The sequence below is a fragment of the Pogona vitticeps genome, chromosome 6 (assembly GCF_051106095.1).
Source record: "Pogona vitticeps strain Pit_001003342236 chromosome 6, PviZW2.1, whole genome shotgun sequence".
In the NCBI taxonomy this organism is placed as follows: Eukaryota; Metazoa; Chordata; class Lepidosauria; order Squamata; family Agamidae; genus Pogona; species Pogona vitticeps.
Genome location: NC_135788.1, coordinates 62,013,768 through 62,035,664, shown reverse-complemented (window position 1 = coordinate 62,035,664; position 21,897 = coordinate 62,013,768). Strand labels below are relative to the sequence as shown.

General features: G+C 41.0%; 1 protein-coding gene across 15 annotated transcripts in view; it reads left to right on the top strand.

Moving 5' to 3' along the window:
- Nucleotides 1-21,897, top strand: part of HECW1 (HECT, C2 and WW domain containing E3 ubiquitin protein ligase 1) — a 400,600-nt gene that overhangs the window by 240,811 nt on the left and 137,892 nt on the right. For 12 of the 15 annotated variants that reach the window (XM_078377440.1, XM_073002583.2, XM_073002582.2 and 9 more), the window contains 3 exons: nucleotides 9,345-9,487; nucleotides 11,840-11,940; nucleotides 17,048-18,466. In XM_078377440.1, coding sequence (XP_078233566.1) covers nucleotides 9,345-9,487; nucleotides 11,840-11,940; nucleotides 17,048-18,466 — 1,663 coding nt within the window. The remainder of the gene's footprint in view (nucleotides 1-9,344; nucleotides 9,488-11,839; nucleotides 11,941-17,047; nucleotides 18,467-21,897) is intronic. The other 3 variants (XM_073002585.2, XM_078377446.1, XM_078377445.1) reach the window with 1 other exon arrangement.

The window sequence follows — 21,897 nt, the reverse complement described above, 5'->3', positions numbered from 1 at the left end:
TTATTAATGCTTTCTTTAAGCATGCCATCAGGCTAGCTTGCTGTAAGGAGACATTTATTATACCTCTTACACATTCAGCTGTTCCTCTTCTGGCAGTTTTCATAAGCCAAAACAGACAAGAAGTGGTGGTTTTCATCTCTTCAAAGAACATGTCCAAATCCTCAGGCTGCACAGTTTGAAGCATATCCATTATAATGCAACGAACAGGAGCCAAAGTTACATTCGTAGGACCTGTATCAACTATGTTCATATGTTCTTTATGGATCTAGCTTTCCCTCTTTCCCCTAGTATCCTACCTCCTTGTGTTTTCATAGCAGAAGAAATTTGAGAAGGGTTCTGAACGTCACAGCCCTTAACAGGACCAAGCTGATAAAGTCTGAATTGAATGGTGATGCTAATGGGAGGGAAGACCCTTGTGATCAGCCCACCCACATAATTTCCACATTCCTTTATATAGCCTAGAATCACACTTATAGCAGCTGCATCAGTCACAAAATTACATAATCAGATGTTAAGGATGACTAAGTACACATAACTTGGTCCATAATGTATTATGATTGTTTTCACAATAATGCTTTTGCAATGAATTGATCCATGCAGATGGCCAATAGATGTTTATCTATACTAGAAAACAAAAAGGGAAATATGATTTATGGAAGGTCATCACTTTTAACATATTTTAAATAAGTTATTAAGTATATTAACCCATGGTTAACCCCTATACTCGTGGACGTTTCCCAGTGTTAGGTATCTAGGAAAATTTAGCCTAAACACCAGCTTCTCTAGCTAGCATGGGGAATCCTGAATCTATACCTAATATCACAGATATTCTGCACTTTTGGGGGGGGAGCATGCTATAAAATGGAACACATCCCCCCCCCCGAGCTCAAAGGATGAAGTAATTGTTGGAATATTATGACCCACAATATGGAATTTACTCTGTGGTACATGAACCCAAATTTGCTAATAGGCATCCATCTTCAAACAGGTGTGCAGCCACAGTCAGCCCATGAAGCTGATGCAATCCATGGGGTGACATATGAAATGTGTATTGGACATGAGGTAATGTCTGGGAGAAGAAGACATCAGGTGATGTGCCCAGTGATTGGTGGTTCAAACTATATAGGTGCTACACAGTGTGGTGATCTGTGGAGTGCTGTGTTGGAGAGTTGTAGCACGAAGTGCTGCCCATTCACTTGCTGAAAGTGTATTATTGAGTCTCTTGACTGATGTACATACTTCTATTGTACATAGTCTGTAAATACACTGCTGGTGAAGGAACCTATTGTCTCTGTGAGTCTCTTTGCTGTCAACCTGAAGGATGGACTTGTCTCAGAGCCATCTCTTACATCCCAGATCTTGGCAGTAATTTACTTTACACAACTGGTACTTCAGCAAGGCCATGAAATTTGGGTGTGTGTGTATGAAATAGTAACATGTTGCCTTGGTTGCCCCTTTTGAGCAGTCAGGAGAGGGGAAATGGATTCCTGAAGCTTTTAATTGTCTTCAACTTCTGTATTTTCTTCTGCATATTCTGTGCAGCACTTTATCTTGTTGTGACTGATGGTCAGTTTTCATCAGTCACGACAAGATCATGCAGGAGATTAAGAGTCAGCTCTTTCTTTTATTAGCAAGTGTTATAGCTATGAATAGACTGCTCAAGCTGGATTTAGTGCCTAATGCAAGCATTTTGAACAGAGACCTATTTTTAAAAATTCACCCTTTCTCTTTTTGTGCACACCTGTGTGTAAAAGACATTGACAACTCTTCTGAGAAGATTGAACATGACATGAGTGTTGTACATCTGTAGAGTTGAATGTAGGCCAGATCAAAAAGGCTACAGTACGGACTTTCAAGTTCAGGAGTTTTTGCACAACTTCAGGTAGTGAAAAAACACTTCCTATTTTACTCCTTTCCTCAGGTATGATAAGAAATGGCCATTAGTTCCCATGCCACCCCTTTTAAAACAGACTCATTTATTCTCAGTTCTTCTTCATTCCTTGATAATAATACTCCTCAGGAGTAAGCAGGTAGTCGAATGTATGCAACTTGCTTTGCATTTTAGAACTGTTTTTTGCTCAGGAAATGTTCAGAAGATCTGATATTCTGAGCACAACAGTATCTTGGAAGTGGGTGAACTGTGATTTTGTTATGGATTTGCCTTAATCAGAGGCCATGTATGTTGTCCGAAGGAAATTGTATTTCTCCTGGGGACTATAGGGTTAGTGGGTTTGCTCATGATTAAATTTTAAGTATGGTGGGTGGGTGGGGGGGGATGCCATAGTAGATAAGATGACTTTTTTGCTAAGTGTCCATTTCATAACATTAAAGACATTGGAAGGAAGTCATATTCCAGGAAATAAATACACTAATTGAAGACTTCCTTATTTAACCAATAAAGGCAAAAAACAGAAAGGAAATGTTAACAATGAGTTGCAATTAAGTAATAAACCATGGTTCACAACTAAATAAGGTGAATTGTGGATTGTCACTGCTAGAAATATGCATGGGGAGTCAAACAGCTGATTTTTTTGTGATAGGTCACAGGGTTCCCCCGCCCCCCATAACAGTAAATCCTGGAAAGTTAGAAAATGGTAAGAACTTCTGTATCTGGATCCTGGTCTTCATGTGGTGAACCACTGAGCTGCAGGTGGCACCTTCCCAATGGAAAAACTTCTGGACTGATGCCAGAAACTATGCAAACTGGGCTTTGGGTTCTTTGAGGCAGGAAAGGAAAATGAAGAACTTCTTGTTCTAGCTGTCTTGGCTGTTTAAGTCAAAATGTCCAATTGAGTTCTAGTGATTCTGACTTAACTGTTAGACCCCCTAGCTTGCTCTTCACCCTGGTTTAGCCTGCAGTCTTAATTTATTTTTCACATTTAACCATTGGTTGGTCCCGGTACTCCTAGCTCAATCCAAACGGCTTTCAATAGCACAGCCTTGCATTGAGTCAGCAGATCTCAAGGAATTTGCTGAAGTGTCAGTTACAGCATTACCAGTGGGAGACAATTCTCAGGGCAAGCAGCACTGGGGAAGAAAAAAACATTGATTTTATGGGGCACCATGATTGTAATGCTTATGCACCCATTCCTCTCCACTTCCCATACTTAACACTATCACATGCTCTCATGGGCTCAGAAAGTTTCTGTTTGCAAGTTGAACATGTAAAATAACAGTATTTAGGTGATACTGTAGGACATATGTGAGCGAACATATTACTTTGTAGCCCCCTGTGTGGTCACAATGACTCCTTTTTCTTATGTTTGAAGTCTGAAATATCAGTGGATAATAAGCTATACTCTAGCAAAGGGGAACGTCTCTATCAAATAAGACATTTCTCAGAGTGCAGTACCCAGACAACAAAGTGGGGAAAACTGATCAGTGCTAGATCAAGACTAGACATGGACTAGATATGGGGATGAATAAAAAACTCAGTCCTGATATTCATCAGAAATCGCTGATTCATCAAATATTTGTTCCTTCATATTAGTCAATTCCTGGCGTATATGAAGGGATGAATTACCCATTTTTATTTGTCCCCCATAGCCAGAGAGGGAAGACTAGACTGCTAGGCTAGCCTTCCCTCTCTGCCTAGGGGCCTGCTGATAAGCTTCTAAGGCAGTTTGGTTTCCCTTGGGTCTGGCCCTGCTGCCCTAAGGGAAGCCACCACCTCCATCTTTGCAAAGGGCAGCTGCGGCTTCCCTTAAGGCAGGTTCAGGTGCCCTAAGGGAAGCCACCACTGCCATCTTTGCAAAAATCACCCCAGTTTCCCTTTAGGCAGTGGTCCTAGCCCCAAGGGAAGCTGTACTTGCCATCTTTGCAAGAGGAGGTGGTGGTGAGGAGGTGATGGGGCCAGTTTTTTAAAAAATAAACCAACAAACAAAAACCAGTCGTGGAATCAGTGATTTGTGGTTCAGCATTTTGGTGGTTGGTCCCCAGCTCTAATATCCAGGAACAATTGTCTACAGGACAAACCCAGCAGAGAGTTCATAAGATCACTGCTTTTTGTAATCTACAGTTCCCATGTAAAAACCACTAAAACAATTTAAAACCAAGTAAAACCACTCCGAACAATGGCATGCCCATTACCATTCTGGAGAAAGACTGCAGCTCAGCTTCAAAAGAAACCTTGCCAATAACAGAAGATCTTCTAACAAAAGTAGATACTTGCACAGGAATTAGACACTGTTGCAAAGGCAGGTGCCAGCTCTGTCCCCATATCTTCACTGCAAACACTATTAAAGGACTTAAGAATGTTCACAATATCAGGGGCTGCAACACTTGTTCATTTTCCAACATGATAGATGTCATCTTTCACTGGTAATGCGGCATGTATTTTTACATGGGACAGGCTAGTCTCTATGGGGAAAAAATTATAACGAAGGAACACAAAACAGACATTGAAAGAATTAGTATTCAGAAGCCAGTGAGAGTACACATTGGCCTCCCAAGAACTCAGTTTCTGAACTCAGCATTGCCTTCTTTGAACAAGATAACTTCAAAGACAGATTCTACAGGGAAACAGCTGAACACAAGTACATCAAGTTACACCTCTCTTAGCTTGAGCAAATACAGTACAGGGCCTTCTAATCTCATTACTGTATACACTGAGCAGTTTATCCATGCAAGTTTGTTGGTATTACTACCCTACTGTAAGTGGTGTAAATGATTTTTCTGTCAGGATTATGAGAAAAGCATGTCGTTTCCAGTCTTACTAAAACAGACATTCCATTGAAAGTAGAGATCCTTGCTGTAACACCTCTGAGGGTAATTGACTTGTGTCAATGATGTTATTATTTTTAACCCCACTGACAATTTATGACTGATGCTAATAGTTATGCTATTTCATGTTTTTTTACTACAATTCCAAAATTTCCAGGAATTGCAGCCCACAGGTCCAAATCAGCACCTGCAGGTTTTCTCCCTCTGGAGCAATGCTCTGGTGTTTTTCTTTTTTACCTGCACCATCGCTTTTACTTCCTTCTGTGGATTTGTAAAAACATAAACAAAACACCTGCCCTGGTGCTTGCCAACCCTCCTGGTCTTACTGTCCATTAGGCTCTATAGAGGGTGACCGTGATATTCTAAAGCACTTCTCTAGAGTAGCAAAACATACAGGTGTGCTGATTTGGGTTTGTGGGTTGCAATTTTTGAAATTTTTGGATAATTCTGGGAATGGCAGTTAAAAACTTGTGGACAAGTATATTCCTATTACTCCTACTATAACACAGCTGCCATTTTCTGTACCTTATTACATTCTATTCCAGCTACATATACAGTATTGTATCAGCGTGCATATTAGCTTGTGGCTTGAATATTGTACTCCATGCATTTGAAAAAGTGGGTTATGCCCAAGAAACCTCATGTGAAATAAACTCTGCTCAGCTTTAAGGTGCCACCATTACTGCAGTAGACTGACATGGTTACCTGCTTAGAAATCTTTGCCATGACCCTGATCATGTGGCATGAGGAGTGGTGTCTAATATTTTTGTGTAACAAAGTATATGTTACAGTATAAGCAAGTGCCTGGAGAATAAGGCAGATGTAGTCTTGGTCTAGGACATAAATGGGTGTAGACTAACATCCTAATATTCATGCATTTGAATTAGCTGTTTTAAAAGGTAAAGCTAGAATATCTGATGTGTATGCAAATTGTCGTGGTTTAATTTTGTATGTGAATACTGAACATCAACAAATATTTATAAAAGTTCTTTTTATGAAGAACTGTGTAGAAAATATCCAGCTTGCCAATATATGTAATCTATATTTCTACATGCAAAATAAAGTGACACACCTATTCTCTTTTCTGTCAGTAATAAGACGTAGTCCTGATGTGACTCTTTTCTTCTTAAATTTGATGTGGAATAGGGCTCCTTCCTTCTTTGTTTGCCCTTACTTTTAAATTCCATAATACATATTAGTTTAATTAAAAAAATGTAAAAAATTTTTTTTAAAAAAAACAACAACCCTTCTCAACGTCAGTTATTTATAATTGTTAGCATAAGAAGTTGAAATCCAAATTAAGTAGAGGTTTCAATTGACACAGGCAAAGAAACAGAAGATTTCTATTGCTTCTTAACGTCTATTTTTTTTTTTAAAAAAATCATAATTAGGCACGCACAAGACCACACACACAAAGCTCTTGATATGTATTATTCATTGCAGTATAACTCCGTGTGCACTCAAGGATGCCCTACGATACTTAATTAGTTTTTTAAAATCATAGTCAGAACTGCTGTAGGTGGTACAGTGGGGGAAATGGTCTGGATATCTGATCTGAATTGGCAAAGATTAGGCAAATAAAAGATGACATAGTTCAGTATGCCGAGTTAACCAGCCAGTCACATTAGTTAACAATAGCAGAGAGTATCTTCAGAACCTCAAAACCTGTGAGACACAACAGCTGCTCTGGCAGAGTAAAGGGACTGAATTATTTGTTGTGCAGAATTGGGAGTATGATTGTATAGAAAATGTGGAGGTCCCTATTAATAATGAGAGCCAATTTAATATAATAATTAGGGTGTTGGACAGGGACCTGGAAGAGCCAGATCCCTATTGTACCATAAAATTCACTGGACAATCTTATGCCAAACTCTTTCTGTCTGGCTAACTTGCCAGGATTGTTGTGAGGATAATGTGGGGAGGAAGAGATGAGAAAAGAAGTTTCTCATTATATCAAAGTTGTGCCTAATCATGCTTTTTTAGTGACTGCTGGCCATTAATTAATAGGTTGGAGAGTCTACCTTTGTGAAAGATGAATTTGGCCACTGGAATTTAGACTGTACCTGAACCCTGTACAGTATAGGCATTCTTGCATCCTACAGTCTGTTCCCCTTTGGATTTATATTGCAAAAATGGGCTTAAGGAACATGAGACAAAGAAGAAAGTTCACTTTCTCTTTCATTATATGTAGCACCCTATAGTGTTCACACTGCTTCAGATAAGATATCTCGCTCATCCTCATACTCATCTAGTGAGGTAGAAAATCTCCGTGGCTGAAAAATATTTTGATTAAGACCTTCAGGTGAATAACATACATGGTAAAGCAAGATTTCAGATAGCAACATCCTAACTTATGACCATGTACCAGATTAGGTCTTTTTGGTAAAAGAATTGTCTTGACATTGTATGTGAAAGTTTCAGACCTTAATAATCTTTTTTTTTAACAAACGAAAACAAAATCAACTGTTGATTATACAAGGAAATAACATAGAGATGTTTAACTGAATGTCTCTCAGTATTAGTGGCTTTACACTGTGACACTCACATTTTTGAATACTATATTTATCTGCATGCCATTTTTTCCCTATGGTAATTAAATCTTGACAGTAATTGAAATCTGAATTATTTATCTGTTAATTCCAGTGTCTGTAAGTTCTACCGCTCCATATTCTCATGCACTAATCCCATAATTAAACTGAAAAAAACCTGAGCTGAAAACCAGTAACTACGATTTCTTCTTAACTGTGCTTCAGAAATCTTTGGCTCTTGGTATCATATTGGAAATCAGCTTTTAGATACATCCAAATATTAATGTTCCTTTTAATCTGATTTCTTTTTTCTCCATCTCACTTTCTATACAGCATATACACCGAAAATAAATCATATTGTATGTATGTGTGTGTGTGTGTGCGTGCGTGCGTGTGCGTGGGCTCACACACGCACACAAACAGGTCAAGATATAGCCCATTTATATTCAGTTATTATGGAAAGGTCACATGTAATGGTGTAAGTGGTATGGCTGAGAGACAAATGTTTTCAGAGGAAAAATTTCACATTGACATTTTGAAGGGGCAAATATGGGAGAGTCAAAGGGGCTAAATTTACTATCAGTCTAGAAGTGGAGGTGCTAGCCACTTCAAACCTTTTAAACTACACGAAAACAGAATTGCCCTGATGTGGACTTCTGGAGTAAAGTAAAACAAAACCAGAAGCTCTAGTTCTTCCCATTTCCCCCCCCCCCAACTGAGGGTTCCCCATCAAAGTGATGCCATGCCATTGTATAACACCATTATATGCATCTTTTGCAGTCTGTGAGTTGGAGGATAGTGGTAGATAATGAGAAAAGCACTGCAGATGTGGGTGAGTTTGGCCCGTATTCCATTTTACCCGTTTCCTTCTGCAGCTTGAGGCTGATTATCACTATGGCATTCATTTTGGCTGCTCTAGTTCTGAACAAAGCTGCATCCATTCCAGTATCCAAGAAGTTGTTCAGCCAATAAGTTGTTCTCCTTTTTCTTTTCCCTTTTATTTTACCATGAATGATAATCTGTATCTTTATTTATTTTGTTTCGCGTGACATTGCCGAAGTATTCTAGCTTTCTGTATTTTATGTTTTTTATTTTATTTTGTTTTGTCTTTATTCATTCACCTCAGGGCCTCTTTCTTGGCCATTCTGTCAGTCCAGGGAATTCTTAGCAAGATGCAATAAAACTGTACTTCAAATGCTTCCGTTCTCCTTGTAATTGGCTATGGCTGACTGTAGGACCAAGAATGTGTAGAACCAGTGTGTATTCCCAAAGCCAGTTCTAAGTTTTTGTTTCTTACTGCATTTTTCATCTTAAGGAAGCCACTCTGGGCCATCTGTGTTCTGACTTCTTCTATCACGTGTCCATGACTCAATTGTTCATTCAATCACATTCCAATGATTTATATATTTTTTAAAAAAATCTAAGTACCCCAGCATTGTTATCTGCCACTGAAACAATGGAATTTCATATTCAAAATGCTTTTAAAACCTTTCACAATGGTTTTGCATTACTTCCTCCATTTTCTGACCTCTCCACTCCATATTTTAAATTGGAGTATTGAGGAAGTTATGGCTATTTCCAAAATGCAAAGCTGAAGAATGCTGATAATTTTGTGAGATGGCTATTTAGCCATGTTCTGGAGGTTTTTCTTCCTAACATTTTGCCAGTCTCTGTGGCCAGCATCTTCAGAGGAAAGGAGAACTCTGTCTGTGTTCTGGTGTAGTGTGTGGGATGCTGGCCACATAGACTGGCGAAATGTTAGGAAGAAAAATCTGCAGAACACAACCAAACAGCCTGAAAAACATACAACAATCATTGGATTCCAGCTGTGAAAGCCTTCAAGAATACAATTTTGTGAGAGTTGTTGAAAAGTTGTTACTTCTCAGATTCATTCTGAAAAAATTTCCCAGGGAAATTTTAGGTCTGTTTTTGCTTTTTCTCTCTGACATCATTGAATAGCTGGATGGTGATGACTGGGCACATGCACTGCATGTGGGGAGATGAGAACTAAGGCAGCACATCCAAAGTAAACAGAAGACGTCTCTAACCTTTCCCCCTTTCTGTCTCTGTGATTCTTGCTTCTTTGTTTTATAGCTATTCAGTTTTGTTTCACTGCCCACTGATGTCCTGGAAATAGAGGTGAAGGACAAGTTTGCAAAGAGCCGACCGATCATTAAGCGTTTCTTGGGGAAGCTGTCCATGCCAGTGCAACGGCTGCTGGAAAGACATGCTATAGGGTAAATGATGTGCAGCAAAACTTTCTGTTCCTTAAGTGTCAGTCTTGTGCTGAAAAGGAGAATGATAGTTGTAACTAAAATGACATGGTGGTTCTGAAACATTTGTGAGCTTGGTGTTAGGGGAGAAACATTACATTTAGAGATGCATCATTCCAGAAGCCATTTTTTTGGTGGCAGGATCAGTCCAAACAAAATTTTATAACTTTTGAATGAGTTATTGTATCAGGACCATATTTGGCAAAGTGGTTTTAGGCAGATTGGGCTTCCTCTGTGCTAAATGTGGAAAAGGTTGAACAAGTACTTTTAAAGATCTAATTTCTGATTTTAAAAACCATTCCAATCCTCCCTTCATCTCCCTTTTATGTGTTCTGTTACCATTTTTGTTGTTGCTGCTGTTGGCTAACAGCAAGCTTGGTAATTAGTTTTTGAAAACCAGACACTTTGAAAGGAAATGATTTATACTGTAACCTTTTTTTCAAATTTAAAGCTGATCTGTCATTTAGAAGATATGGGACCTTAGATATGCTTATTTTACATAGGACAATTTTCATAAAGTGTGACTGTATATTCTCATTAAAGTGAGTATTCAGTAGGCATTGCCCAAACTTTCCTCCATTATTTCAGGAAAATAATGAGATGCACTGAGATGAATGAGGCTTACTTCTGAGCAAGATGGTAGGTTGGGACTTTAATCCTACCAGAAACCTCTTTGAATAAATAAACACCCACAGAGAGTAGGCAGTGTAGATCAAGTGAGAGCATGAGAGAGAAGTGGTAGAAAGAGATGAGGCAAAGATAGAGAAGCCACACAGAGAGAAAGAGAGAGGGGAGAGCTGGAGAGGGAGAGAAGCCACAAAGAAGTGAGGGAGACAGAAAGAGAGAGGAATAGCTAGAGAAAATGCTGAAAAACGGCCATGACAATTGGGGGAAAGTGGTTAGCTGAATAAAAAAGAAGATAGGCTCTGGCATTTTTCCTTGCTTGGTGTCTTGTTTGTGAGTGAGAGTGAGCACAAGAGGGGATCCTCCAGAACATCTTCTGATAATTTATCATCAACTTTCAGGCTTGTCTTTGCTAAATAAAGCTTGGCATCTTCCTGTTGGCAAAGCTGGTGCAATATTGCAAGGCAATATTGGCCACTGTATAGCATTTTGCGTAGTTGACATGGAAGCAGCATCCCACATTCATAAAGCTGGTTTGTTTATGGCCACAATGAAAATCATAATGTCATCCAGTCAATTAGCTGCAATCATTTCTGCAGTTTTTGTATTCATGTAAATATCTTGCAGGATTTCAGCCAAAGCCATAAAATAATACTATACTCATCCAGTTTGATTAATGTTTCTGCAATCTGTCCCTGCTGATGGAAAGATTTTCCTCCTTCTCTGGAGCAGTTTCTCTATGCAGACATTTATAATGGGGAATCTCTTGCAATCTGCCATCCAGGTTTCCTGTTGTCAATAATGTATTGCCTTCCAGAGCAGAAGGATATACCAGAAAGAGGGTGGTTTTGTTTTGTTTGTGTGCTGATGACTGCTATTTTTGGCAGTAACAACGGCAAGTGGGGACAATGGGTCTTTTGGGGGCAGACAAATGCAGCCCACACAGCACCCTTGCTGTGCAGCATGCTTATAATAATAATAATAAAATGGCATAAAGCTGTACTTGAAAATTGCCAATACTTATTATTGAGCGTAGGACAAATGAGTACCATTATCTGACTCAACCAAGCCATGGTCTACTTTCTTGCTCTCTTCACATACAAAAAATAGCACAATTGTCTTTCACAGTGCTGCTCCTGCACCATCTTTGTCACTGTACAGCACCCACAGTGATACCTTAGTCTGTTTATCTTTCACTAAGGCCTTCTCACTTCTCACTATCCAGTATCCTGCTTCTCCCCAGTCCCCTGATATACTCAGGCTGGCCATAGGAGAAGAATTCCCTAGTGGAACTGACTGCTGTGTGCTATATGGTAAGTCTTAGAAAGGAGGTGGGGAGGGTTACATTTGAGCTTTGTGAAAAGACCCTCCACACTGTCTTGGGGAACAGGATTGCAGTCAGGGTTTAGAATTATGATTGTGAAGAAGAAACATTAAGTGCAAAAGTAAAAAAAACTGCTCAGAACAACTTGTATGTGTGTCCTGGGCCCTGGTTAAATGTCTGGATGGCCTGCTCCACTTTAACAATGCACCAATAAAATGATATTTCCAATCATTACTAATGAATTTATATTTGAATATGAAATAAAATGGTTGTATGCAATTGTGATATTAATTGCAGTCATGAACCAGTCCTGTAAAAGTATTATAAATAGCTTACATGTGTTTTGTTTTGTGTTGTTTTCCATGCAGGGACAGAGTTGTCAGCTACACTCTAGGACGTAGACTGCCAACTGATCATGTCAGTGGCCAGTTACAGTTTCGGTTTGAGATAACATCATCAATCCACCCAGGTAATCTCCCACATTTCCCCTGTCTGTATCAAAAAGCTCTTTGCTCCATTTAGGCCTGGTTTAGACAGTAGACTAAATTATTATTCAGTTGACCATGGGAAAAACAGTAAATTGTCTCTCTTCTCTCCTACTCTTCTTCCATGCTCCATTTTTGCACCCTATAGAAGAGCTTTAATTTCACTTTGGAACAACTGTGTTTCCTTGTTGATTAACAAATATAGTTTGTTCTAAACAAAGGGCATGGTTGCATTATTGAAAATTAATTGGGAGTAGGATCAGAGGATTTAAAGTTGTGTGGTAGACATGTAGTTTTTGAATCAGTGTGTGCATCAACTTATAAATTGTTTTTAAACTGTCTTATCTATCAGTTGAGGCTTTGTACTGTGCCTGCCCTCCCTTGTGCTGATTGTCTCTCACAGCCAGAAAAAAAGTTAAAATAGATTAGACTGCAAGCTTTCACTGCAGGCTCACACACACACACACACACACACACAGAGAGAGAGAGAGAGAGAGAGAGAGAGAGAGAGAGATGGGGGGTTGGAGAAAGAGAGGGAGCAAGCACTGCTACCCACTGTTGTGCCCTCACTCTAGCAACCCTGACTGCCAGTTTTTTCACTGTCTCTCCTTTTCCACCCTCTATGTCAGCGGCCCCCAACCTTTTTCGGATCACGGACCGGTTGGGGGGTGCAGGCTCTGTGCGCGGTGGTGGGGGCACCCTTGCACACATGCACGATGGGTGTGTTGAACTTGTGGGTGGGCTTGTCATGCTTGTAGAGGGGTGTGTTGCACTTGCGGGGTGGGCATGTTGTGCTAGTGCGCATGCCTGCAAGTGCAGCCTGCCCACCCGTGAGCGCTACACGCCCACCACGCAAGCGTGGCATGCCCCTCCACAAGCGTGACACGCCCACCCGCAAGCACGACATGCCCATCGTGCATGTGTGTGGGGGACATAGATCCGTGTCCGTGGCCCAGTTCAAGGAAGCTCACGGACTGGCACCGGGCCACGGACCGGGGTTTGGGGACCCCTGCTCTATGTGAGTGTGAATGTCTGTTTGTCTTCATGCATATTTGTTGGGCTGCAGTTTGATCTGTTTTGATTTTTTTCCCTGTCTGTCATACTAGCAATATGTTAGATTGCAAGAAATTTTTTAAAAAGTTAAAAATAGCATCACAGAAGCAACATTGAGTGGCTGTGAGAGGCAGCCAGCACAGGGCAAGAGGGAGTGGCAAAGAGAAACCGATGAAAGAGATTTACACAATCAACAGCTTCTAGGCTTGAAAAGGCAGGAGAACGTACCCCTTCCCAACCTTTCTCTCTCTGCTGGCTCTGTTTTCAAATAAGACTGCAGAGTTTCCTGCATTCCAAAACACATACGTGATCCTGGCATCCTGACATATTTGTCAAACTCCACAAACACAATTAACATTGACAGAAGATGCATATGCACAAACAATTCATAGTAAACTGATTTCACAAGTGACTTAAAATAAATGACCCTCTTGTGTCCAAGTAAAATACCTTACTTTCCAACCAAAAAACATGCTTCCTGGGATGTTGTTTGTTTTGAGTTCCCCCCCCCCTCCATCTTTCCTGCTTGCTTTACACTGCCGGCAGTGCTTTGTTACGGGGCCGTCATTTCAGTTTCCCACCATCTACACCGCGCTCACCCCCGGCTGCTTGTTTCTTGTCCATTTTTAAATCTCCCACCAATTGTTAAAGCACACTTTTACTGCCTCTTGCTTGGAGCAAGCGCGGTTTCGTAAGTTAGCTTTGACTACTGAGCCAGCAGTCTTCCTTATACTTGTGCCTTTTTGCACTGCAACCCACCCACCCATATTTTACATTCCTTGTTGGCTAACTCTGCTGCCTGTCCTGCTGGTCTGCGGTTTTCACTTGGTCTATTTGCTGGGCTGGTGGCTTGGCTCTTTGCCTCATTTGAATTTCCTGCCAATTTCTAACGCACCCCCCCATGTTTAAATACCCTGGCTTTCCCCTCCCATCACGTGAGACTAATCCGTCTCGCGATATCCCGGCTGGAAGGCAAGGCCAGCTTCGCTGTTCGAGGTCCAGGGACCCTCCAGCGGTTGGATCATTTGTTGCTTGGAGTGATGAGCTAGGGAAGAGGAAAAGACCAGGGCTGGAGAGGATGAGATTAAAGATAAATTGCCACTGTGTTCTCTGCTAGGTAGCAGGGACCACTGCAGTGGCCCTGCGATGCCAGGTCCTGCTACCAAGACTGTTTCTCAGATTCCTTGGGGGAAGAGAAAGGTGGAACATAGGCATAAAGGCCCTAAAGCTGATGGACCAGGATCTCATAAATTTATAAATATATGGAAAGATAGTGAAGGAATGAGAGATACATATCGTGAAAAATTTCATCCATGCAGATTTGTGGTGACTTTGTGTCACTATTTAAATGTTGACTTGCACCTAAACAGAGCTATTTTGCAACCTGAAAATATTTGTTTTCATGATATATTATTTTACATAACTTTTTACTCTTCAATTGGTTCATGACACATATTTAATCAATGCCATACGTGTCAGCTGCATTAAGAAGACAATAAATAAAACAATAGCATGAAGATAACCTAACATATAAGAGAAACACAAAAAGTATATTTTAAAATTTGGATTTCTGTTCACTATTCCTTCTGTTTCATGTATGTAGGAACAGTGAAATACCATCTTTCTTGTAACAAAATATTGTAATAACTACTGTGCCATGTTTATCAGATTTAGTCTTGTTGAACTCATTAGCATTTACCTCTGAATAGACATGCCTAGAATTTCACTGTGCTGAGCGAGTCCTAGAGCTCAGCTAGGCGTGTCAAAGCTCCCTCTTACAAGTCTGCCCTAATAAGAACACCCTTGTACCTTCAGATATTACTGATAGAAAACCATGTGGGCTTTGTAGTCCTTAGACATACTATGCACCACAGGCAGGACTCCTTAAGTATGCAAGGCCAAGGCAAGCACCATCAGATGACCTATGACAAGTTTACTGTTCAGGAAACTAATTGATTTTTATAATCATTATTTTATTAAAGAAAAAGTAAGCTCCTTAAAGAAAAAGTCAAATTATGCAAAAGCAAACAAATAAACATTATGCTGGTTAATTACAAACTTGTAGTGAGGTAAAGAAAACATGAAAAATATCTAAGTGTCCAAAAACATTAAAATAATTCAAAAAGTCAAGAAAATGAATAAAAACAGTTCCAATAAGGAAATCCATCAGGAAAACAAAATAGTCCAATTATGTTAGAAAAAGTCCATAGTCCTTGATAATCCTGTAAATGAAAAATTCTGTACAAAAGGAAAAATCCTGTAAAAGAAAATATCCCATTGTCCTGAGAATAATCCACAAGAATAGTCCATAGGAGTAGTCCATAAGAATAGTCCATGAAAAGAGTCAAGAATATTCCCTGAGTGCGTGTATGAGTAATCCATGTGTGTAGGCCATGGGTGACCTAGGAGTAGGTCATGAAAGACTTAAGGGTGGGTCACGAAAGACGATGTCCATAGGTAAAAGTTCCTTTTTCAAGAGTAACTGGTAAGTCCTTATCTGCTCCTTCCCACGATGTCATCCAATCACAGTCCGTCGTTAGGCAACCAGTCCTGTTGTACCACCTGACCTTCTCTCTCATGGGTAACAGATGTTATTTGGGTTTCTGTGGTTTTGCAAAGAGTCACAACAATACCCATCTATCTTATCACAAAGTTCCTTCTCATGCTCTCAGAAAAGCATTCTCCTAGCTCTCACTAGCAAACAACCTGTTAGCATTGCAAAGATCCCTTATACAGAGAAACAAGATGGAACCTCTCTTGCACATTTCTTAATTACAAAACCCCTTCTCCTCTTGCCTTCACACTTTCCCAACATCAGGGTCTTTTCCAGGGAGTCTTCTCTTCTCTTGAGATGGCCAAAGCATTGGAGCCTCAGCTTCAGGATCTGTCCTTCCAGTGAACACTCAGGGGTGATTTCTTTCAAAATGGATAGGTTTGTTCTCTTTGCAGCCCAGGGGAATCTCAAGACTCTCCTCCAGGACCACAATTCAAAAGCATCAATTCTTTGGTGGTCAGCATTCTTTATGGTCCAGCTCTCACTTCCATCCATTGCTACTGGAAAAACCATAGCTTTGACCATGTGGACCTTTGTCGGCAAGTTGAGATATCTGCTTTTTAAGATGCTGTCTAGGTTTCTCATCACTTTCCTCCCAAGAATCAGGCGTCTTTTAATTTCATGGCTGCTGTGACCATCTGCAGTGATCATGGAGCCCAAGATAGTAAAATGTGTCACTGCCTCCATATCTTCCCTTTCTATTTGCCAGGAGGTGATAGGATCAGTGGCCATGATCTTAGGGTTTTTTTTTTTATGTTGAGCTTCAGACCATTTTATGCACTCTCCTCTTTCACCTTCATTAAGAGGTTCTTTAATTCCTCATCACTTTCTGCCATCAGAGTGGTATCATCTGCATATCTGAGGTTGTTGATTTCTTCCAGCTTAATTTGAGCTCGGGATTCATCCAGTCTTGCCTTTTGCAAGATGTATTCTGCATATAAGTTGAATAAGCCTGGGGACAATATATAGCCTTGTCATACTCCTTTCCCAATTTTGAACCAATCAGTTGTTCCACATCCAGTTCTAACTGTTGCTTCCTGTCCCACATATAGATTTCTCAGAAGATAGATGAAGTGGTCAGGCACTCCCATTTCTTCAAGGACTTGCCATAGTTTGTTGTGGTCCACACAATCAAAAGCTTTTACGTAAATGAAGCAGAAGTAGATGTTTTTCTGGAACTCTCTGGCTTTCTCCATAACCCAGCACATGTTAGCAATTTGGTCTCTAGTTCCTCTGCCCCTTCAAAATCCAGCTTGTACTTCTGGGAGTTCTCGGTTGCTAATCTAATTGTAAAGAATATTGGTACAGTTGTTTCATCTCTTTGACATATTTGAGGAGTTCCTTTGTTTTGGACGTCGTTAATGTAAATAACACCTGACAGTTCTAAACCTTTAATGTAATCACTATGCAATGTTGTCTGTATTCATAGTTCAGAAGCTTATGTTACTTCAGAAAGTGATTTCTTTACTTCTTGTTTCTTGCAGATGATGAAGAGGTCTCTCTTACTGCAGACCCTGAGTCAACTGAATTCCAGGAAAGCTCCATGAATATCTCAGCAGAGGAAATCCTTGGTGAGCCCCCATGCACCAGCACAGTGAGCTCAGAAAGTACAGCTCCAGAGAAGCTAAATGGATGCCCGATGATCTGCATCAATGTTAATAGCTCTGGTGCTGGGGAGCTCACCCTGAACAGTTGCTTAAAAGAAGAGCTAGCAGGAAATGGGGAGGTTGATGCATTGCCAGCAGACACGGTTGATCCCTTGGAATCCATCCCAGGGGAAATGATGTCTTCCCTGAGTGCTGTGGACCTCACTGAGCAACTGGCTCTGTTGGCATGCACACCTCCCGAATCAGAAGTTAGGGAGAATAATAAAGTCAATTCGGTTACTCAGGGAGACAGTGACAACATTATGACCAGCATAGAAGCCCTATCTATTGATGAGGTGAGTGGAGATATGCAAGTTGTCAAGAATCTAGAGAAGAAAGAGGATGATGATGGGGCTTCAGCTCCAGAAGAGGAGGAGGGACAACAGGAGGACCAAGAGGAGAACAATGATGAAAAGGAGAACAAGCTGCAGCTGAGAACTACAGTGAAGAGGAAGAACAGGCCTTGCTCTTTGCCTGTGTCAGAACTTGAGACAGTGATAGCATCTGCCTGTGGGGAGCCTGAGACACCTCGTACACATTATATCAGAATACACAATCTCCTTCACAGTTTGCCTTCAGCTCACATGAGCAGTGATGATGGAGAAGGAGAGGAAGAACAAGGCAGTGTGACAGAGAACGAGGAAGAATTGACAGTCAGGGAAGTGTCAGAGAAAGACATGGTCAGTGAGACTGAAACAGTATTGGCAGATCCTCCTCAGGAAAACACAGTGGAAGAGAACTTTGTCCGGGGGACAATGCCTCGCAGCACCTCTGTTGAGCATCTTGCTGATTTAAATGAGCAGCTGCTGGATGGTGAAGGGCTCAGAACTGAAAGTGAGAGTGAACTGAGTCCCAGGCCAAATGGTGACACTGAGTGTGAAATGTGTGACACTTCCTGCTACAGCCCTTCCTGTTACAGCACCTCATGTTACAGCACCTCCTGCTATAGCACTTCCTGTTACAGCACTTCTGGTCAAGAGAGTAGTACCAACCGGTTTTCAAGCCATACTCGTTTTTCCTCTGTGGACAGTGCAAAGATTTCTGAGAGCACAGTTTTTTCTTCGCAGGATGATGAGGAAGAGGAAAACAGTGCCTTTGAGTCAGTGCCAGACTCAGTACAAAGCCCCGAGCTGGACAGGGACCAGGGCGATGGCTCTGCCCACTGGCCTGAGGAAATGGTAGTTCATGGAATGACTCTGCAGAGAACAGCAGAAAATGTAGAGGCTTCAGTAGCAGGCCCAAGCAACCGAAGAGAAGGTTAGACTTGAAGAAGTGGTACCTTAATTATCTATCTTAAGCATTATGAGCTATAACTAATATCATTGTCTCATCATTCAAAGGAGGTTGCTCCATTTGGGAAATAGAAAGAAAGCAACTGTTTGTATCATCAATGTATTTGGATTCCTGGTAGTGGTAGGTGGCACAACAAATCTTGAGTTGAACTTCCTTTTATTTTGCTTCCAGTGTAATGTGCAAAAGAAGAATGAGGTCCACATACACCCCTGGCTGTTTTGTAGTTCACTGTGGGGGATGCAAGAAAGATCATGGCTGCCACATTGCAGCATAGATGCCAGACACAGAGTACAAAAGCACCTGTTGCTGTTTGAGGCCAGGCAGCTGATCCTGTTCCCTCTTTGGACCTTATGTTCACCCATTCTCTCTCACCTGCTGTGTGAGGCACTTACATCCTGCTCGCGACAGCAGGTGAGTAAGAGTGGAGGGCAGGACAAACAAAGAAGGCCACAGAAGGATCTGAAGCTGCTTCGTCTCTCCTGTTGTCAGGATATTTAAAAGTGTGCCTCTAGTGCAAGAGTGGGAGCCCAGGCCTGCCTTATTGCCCTGCTATTCCATGAGGTCTTTAGTTTTCTGCGTGGTATATTCCACTTCATCTAAATTCTGCCTGTCTGCCTGTCTGCTTGTCTGCCTGTCTGTCTGTCTCTCTCTCTCTCTCTGTGGGGAGTGTGTGTGTGTGTGTGTGTGTGTGTGTGTGGGTGTGGGTGTGGGTGTGTGGGTGTGTGGTGTGGGTGTGTGGGTGTGTGGGTGTGTAGAGGATAAGGAAAAGAAGGAAAGTATCTGTGTGTTTATAGAGAGGCTGCATCCTCATCTGGTGTATTAAGCTGCTTCAGTTTGCAACATGTGAGGATCTTATTCAGTAGGACTTTTATGTGTCAGCATCTTAGTCTGTGTCCAGGTAACATAAACTCTGCCAAACACATGACTTTGGCTTCATGGCAATAGCTGAAATTTGCATTCACAGAACTGTGTAAAAAAAAAAAGCTCAATGTGATGAATTAAGCCTATTCTCCAATAACATTGTAGGGAAATGCTAATAACCTGAATGAAATGAAGCTTAACTTTTCAGCCTTTCCCTTTCTTTTGCTCACATGTCCTTCAGTTTTTTCTAGCAGCAAAAATTAGTTAAATTAAATCTGATCCTGGGCATCCAAATTTGTTTTATGGATCTCTTTTGTTTTACTTTTAATTTGTATTGCATTTGTGCGCTCAGACTTTTTTAATGCATCTTGTTAGCTTTCTTATATTTTCTTTAAGGAATAGGAAAGCAGGTCATGCATTTCAGAAAAAAAACCAACATCACAGTCTATGATTCTTTCTGTGTTGGTTTTTTGTTAGTAGAACATGACAGATCATTTGATGTACTCATTTTTATCCATTAAGGACTAAAGCTTGTTGACACAGGACATTTTTTAAATAATAAATATAATTGTGTGCTATCAAATCAATTCTAACTTATGACAACCCCCTTTTTAGGATTTTTGAGGTAGAAAATATTCAAAAGTGGTTTACCATTCCCTTCTTCTGAGGCCATCCTGGGACTTTGCAGCTTGCCCAAGGCCACAAGGGCTGGTTCTTCTGGGATGCACGGTGGTGACTTAAACACCCAACCTCTGGCTCTGCAACCAGATACTTAACTTATTGAGCTATCCAGTAAACCTGGAATGTTTGTTGTGTGGACACTTGCAGTATGTGAGCCAAATAACGGCAGAGATAAATACCTAGCTGAAATGCTTAGTATTGTGACAGAAACTCCTGGCACCAAGATGGAAAACAGTTGGCCATCTCTTACAATGGGAGGATTTCCGTGACATGTCATTTTTTTCCTGCAACCTATGCTTTAGCTTATGGGCGGATTTCAGCATGTTTATGAGTAATTTAGTGACTAAGGCCAGATTACTTTTACACGTGTTTGAACTTCCTTTGGGGTTCAAATATAAGTTTCAGAGAAAATGTGAAATGTCATAGAAATCCTCCCCCTACTTACGACATATGGTTAACTCTTATTTGAAGCAGAATGCTATACTAGTCAGTTGTTTTTCAGATCTGAAAAGGCAAAGCTTTTATTTGCAGGCATTACTGAAGGAATGTTGGCATTTTCTGTGATGGCTCTGTCACTTATTTTGATCTGCATTATCATATCTCTGGGAAGGTTTGTATGAAGTAACATGCATTTGTGAATTTGCCCTGAACCCAATCTGTAGCCACTCCACATACCATCCTTATCCCAGTTTGCTGGAGGTTAACCCTTACACTGAAGTTGTACTCATGTGATCAAGAGTCCTCATATTAACCTGGTGGCACTGGAAAGAGGAGCACTGTTTGCAACTCCTGTGCCTTCCATGCTGTAGGTGTGGAGCATAGAATGAGAGGGGCCTTTTAGGCAAGATGGCCTCAGTAGACCCCCCCTTCTCTGAAACTGTCAGTATTAGAGATGGGGGTATTCGTATTCATATACAAATATGAATAACCCCGCACAGCTGGATGGTCCCCTGGGGCCGGACCATCCACTCACATGTCCGCAGGTGGCGGCAGCCCCTCTCTTCCTTCCAGTCGCCCTGGGGCCGGACCATCCACTCACATGTCCGCTGGTGGCGGCAGCCCCTCTCTTCCTTCCAGTCGCCTCAGAGCGCTGCTCAGCTAACCACTCAGCCAGGAGTGGTTAGACGGGGAAGAGAATGGTACTCGGGAGTGATTGGAAGGGTGAGCAGGGCCATCTCTAGTCACTATCTTCCCCTTTTCTCGTTGCTGTTTGTACACGTTTCTCTTTTCTCTGGAATCAGTTCGTGCCAAAGAAATGACTAAAGTGTAGAGACACTACTGCTCTTTTTCCATCATCCAACAGCAACTTGTTCATTTGAAAAGGCCAGGTCCACAGACAGCAAGAGTGAGGACATTCAGAAGCCTCCAAGGTCTGGCTGTGAACCTCTTAATGAGGTGTGAGCCTTCACCGGAGGAGCCTGGTGCTGGTGGTCCATGTCATTGACTTTCACTGAGGTTGCATGAAACTCTGGTCCAATTTGACTAGGTGTTGCCTGTTTGAGGTGAGTAATGAAGTAATTTAGTAGCAGGAGGAAAGCCTAGTGATTAATAAAATAATCGTAAGGTTGAGTAAGAATATAAATTCTGATAGAATTTACACTAAGTTTTAATATCACTTTTTTTCCTAGCATGTAAAAAGTGTGATTTATATTTATATTTTCTTCAGTTGGCTTTTGCTGGGGGCATCCCTTTTTGTGATTGTAATACCACCAAAGAAATGTGCCATTGACAAATGAAGTCATCTCAGTTTACTTAGAAAACAAATATTTGTATTGCATTTGGATTTAAAATTATTTTCAGGTATAATCAATGTTTTAGTTTTCTGGCTATTTAAAGAAATAAGAAAAATGCAC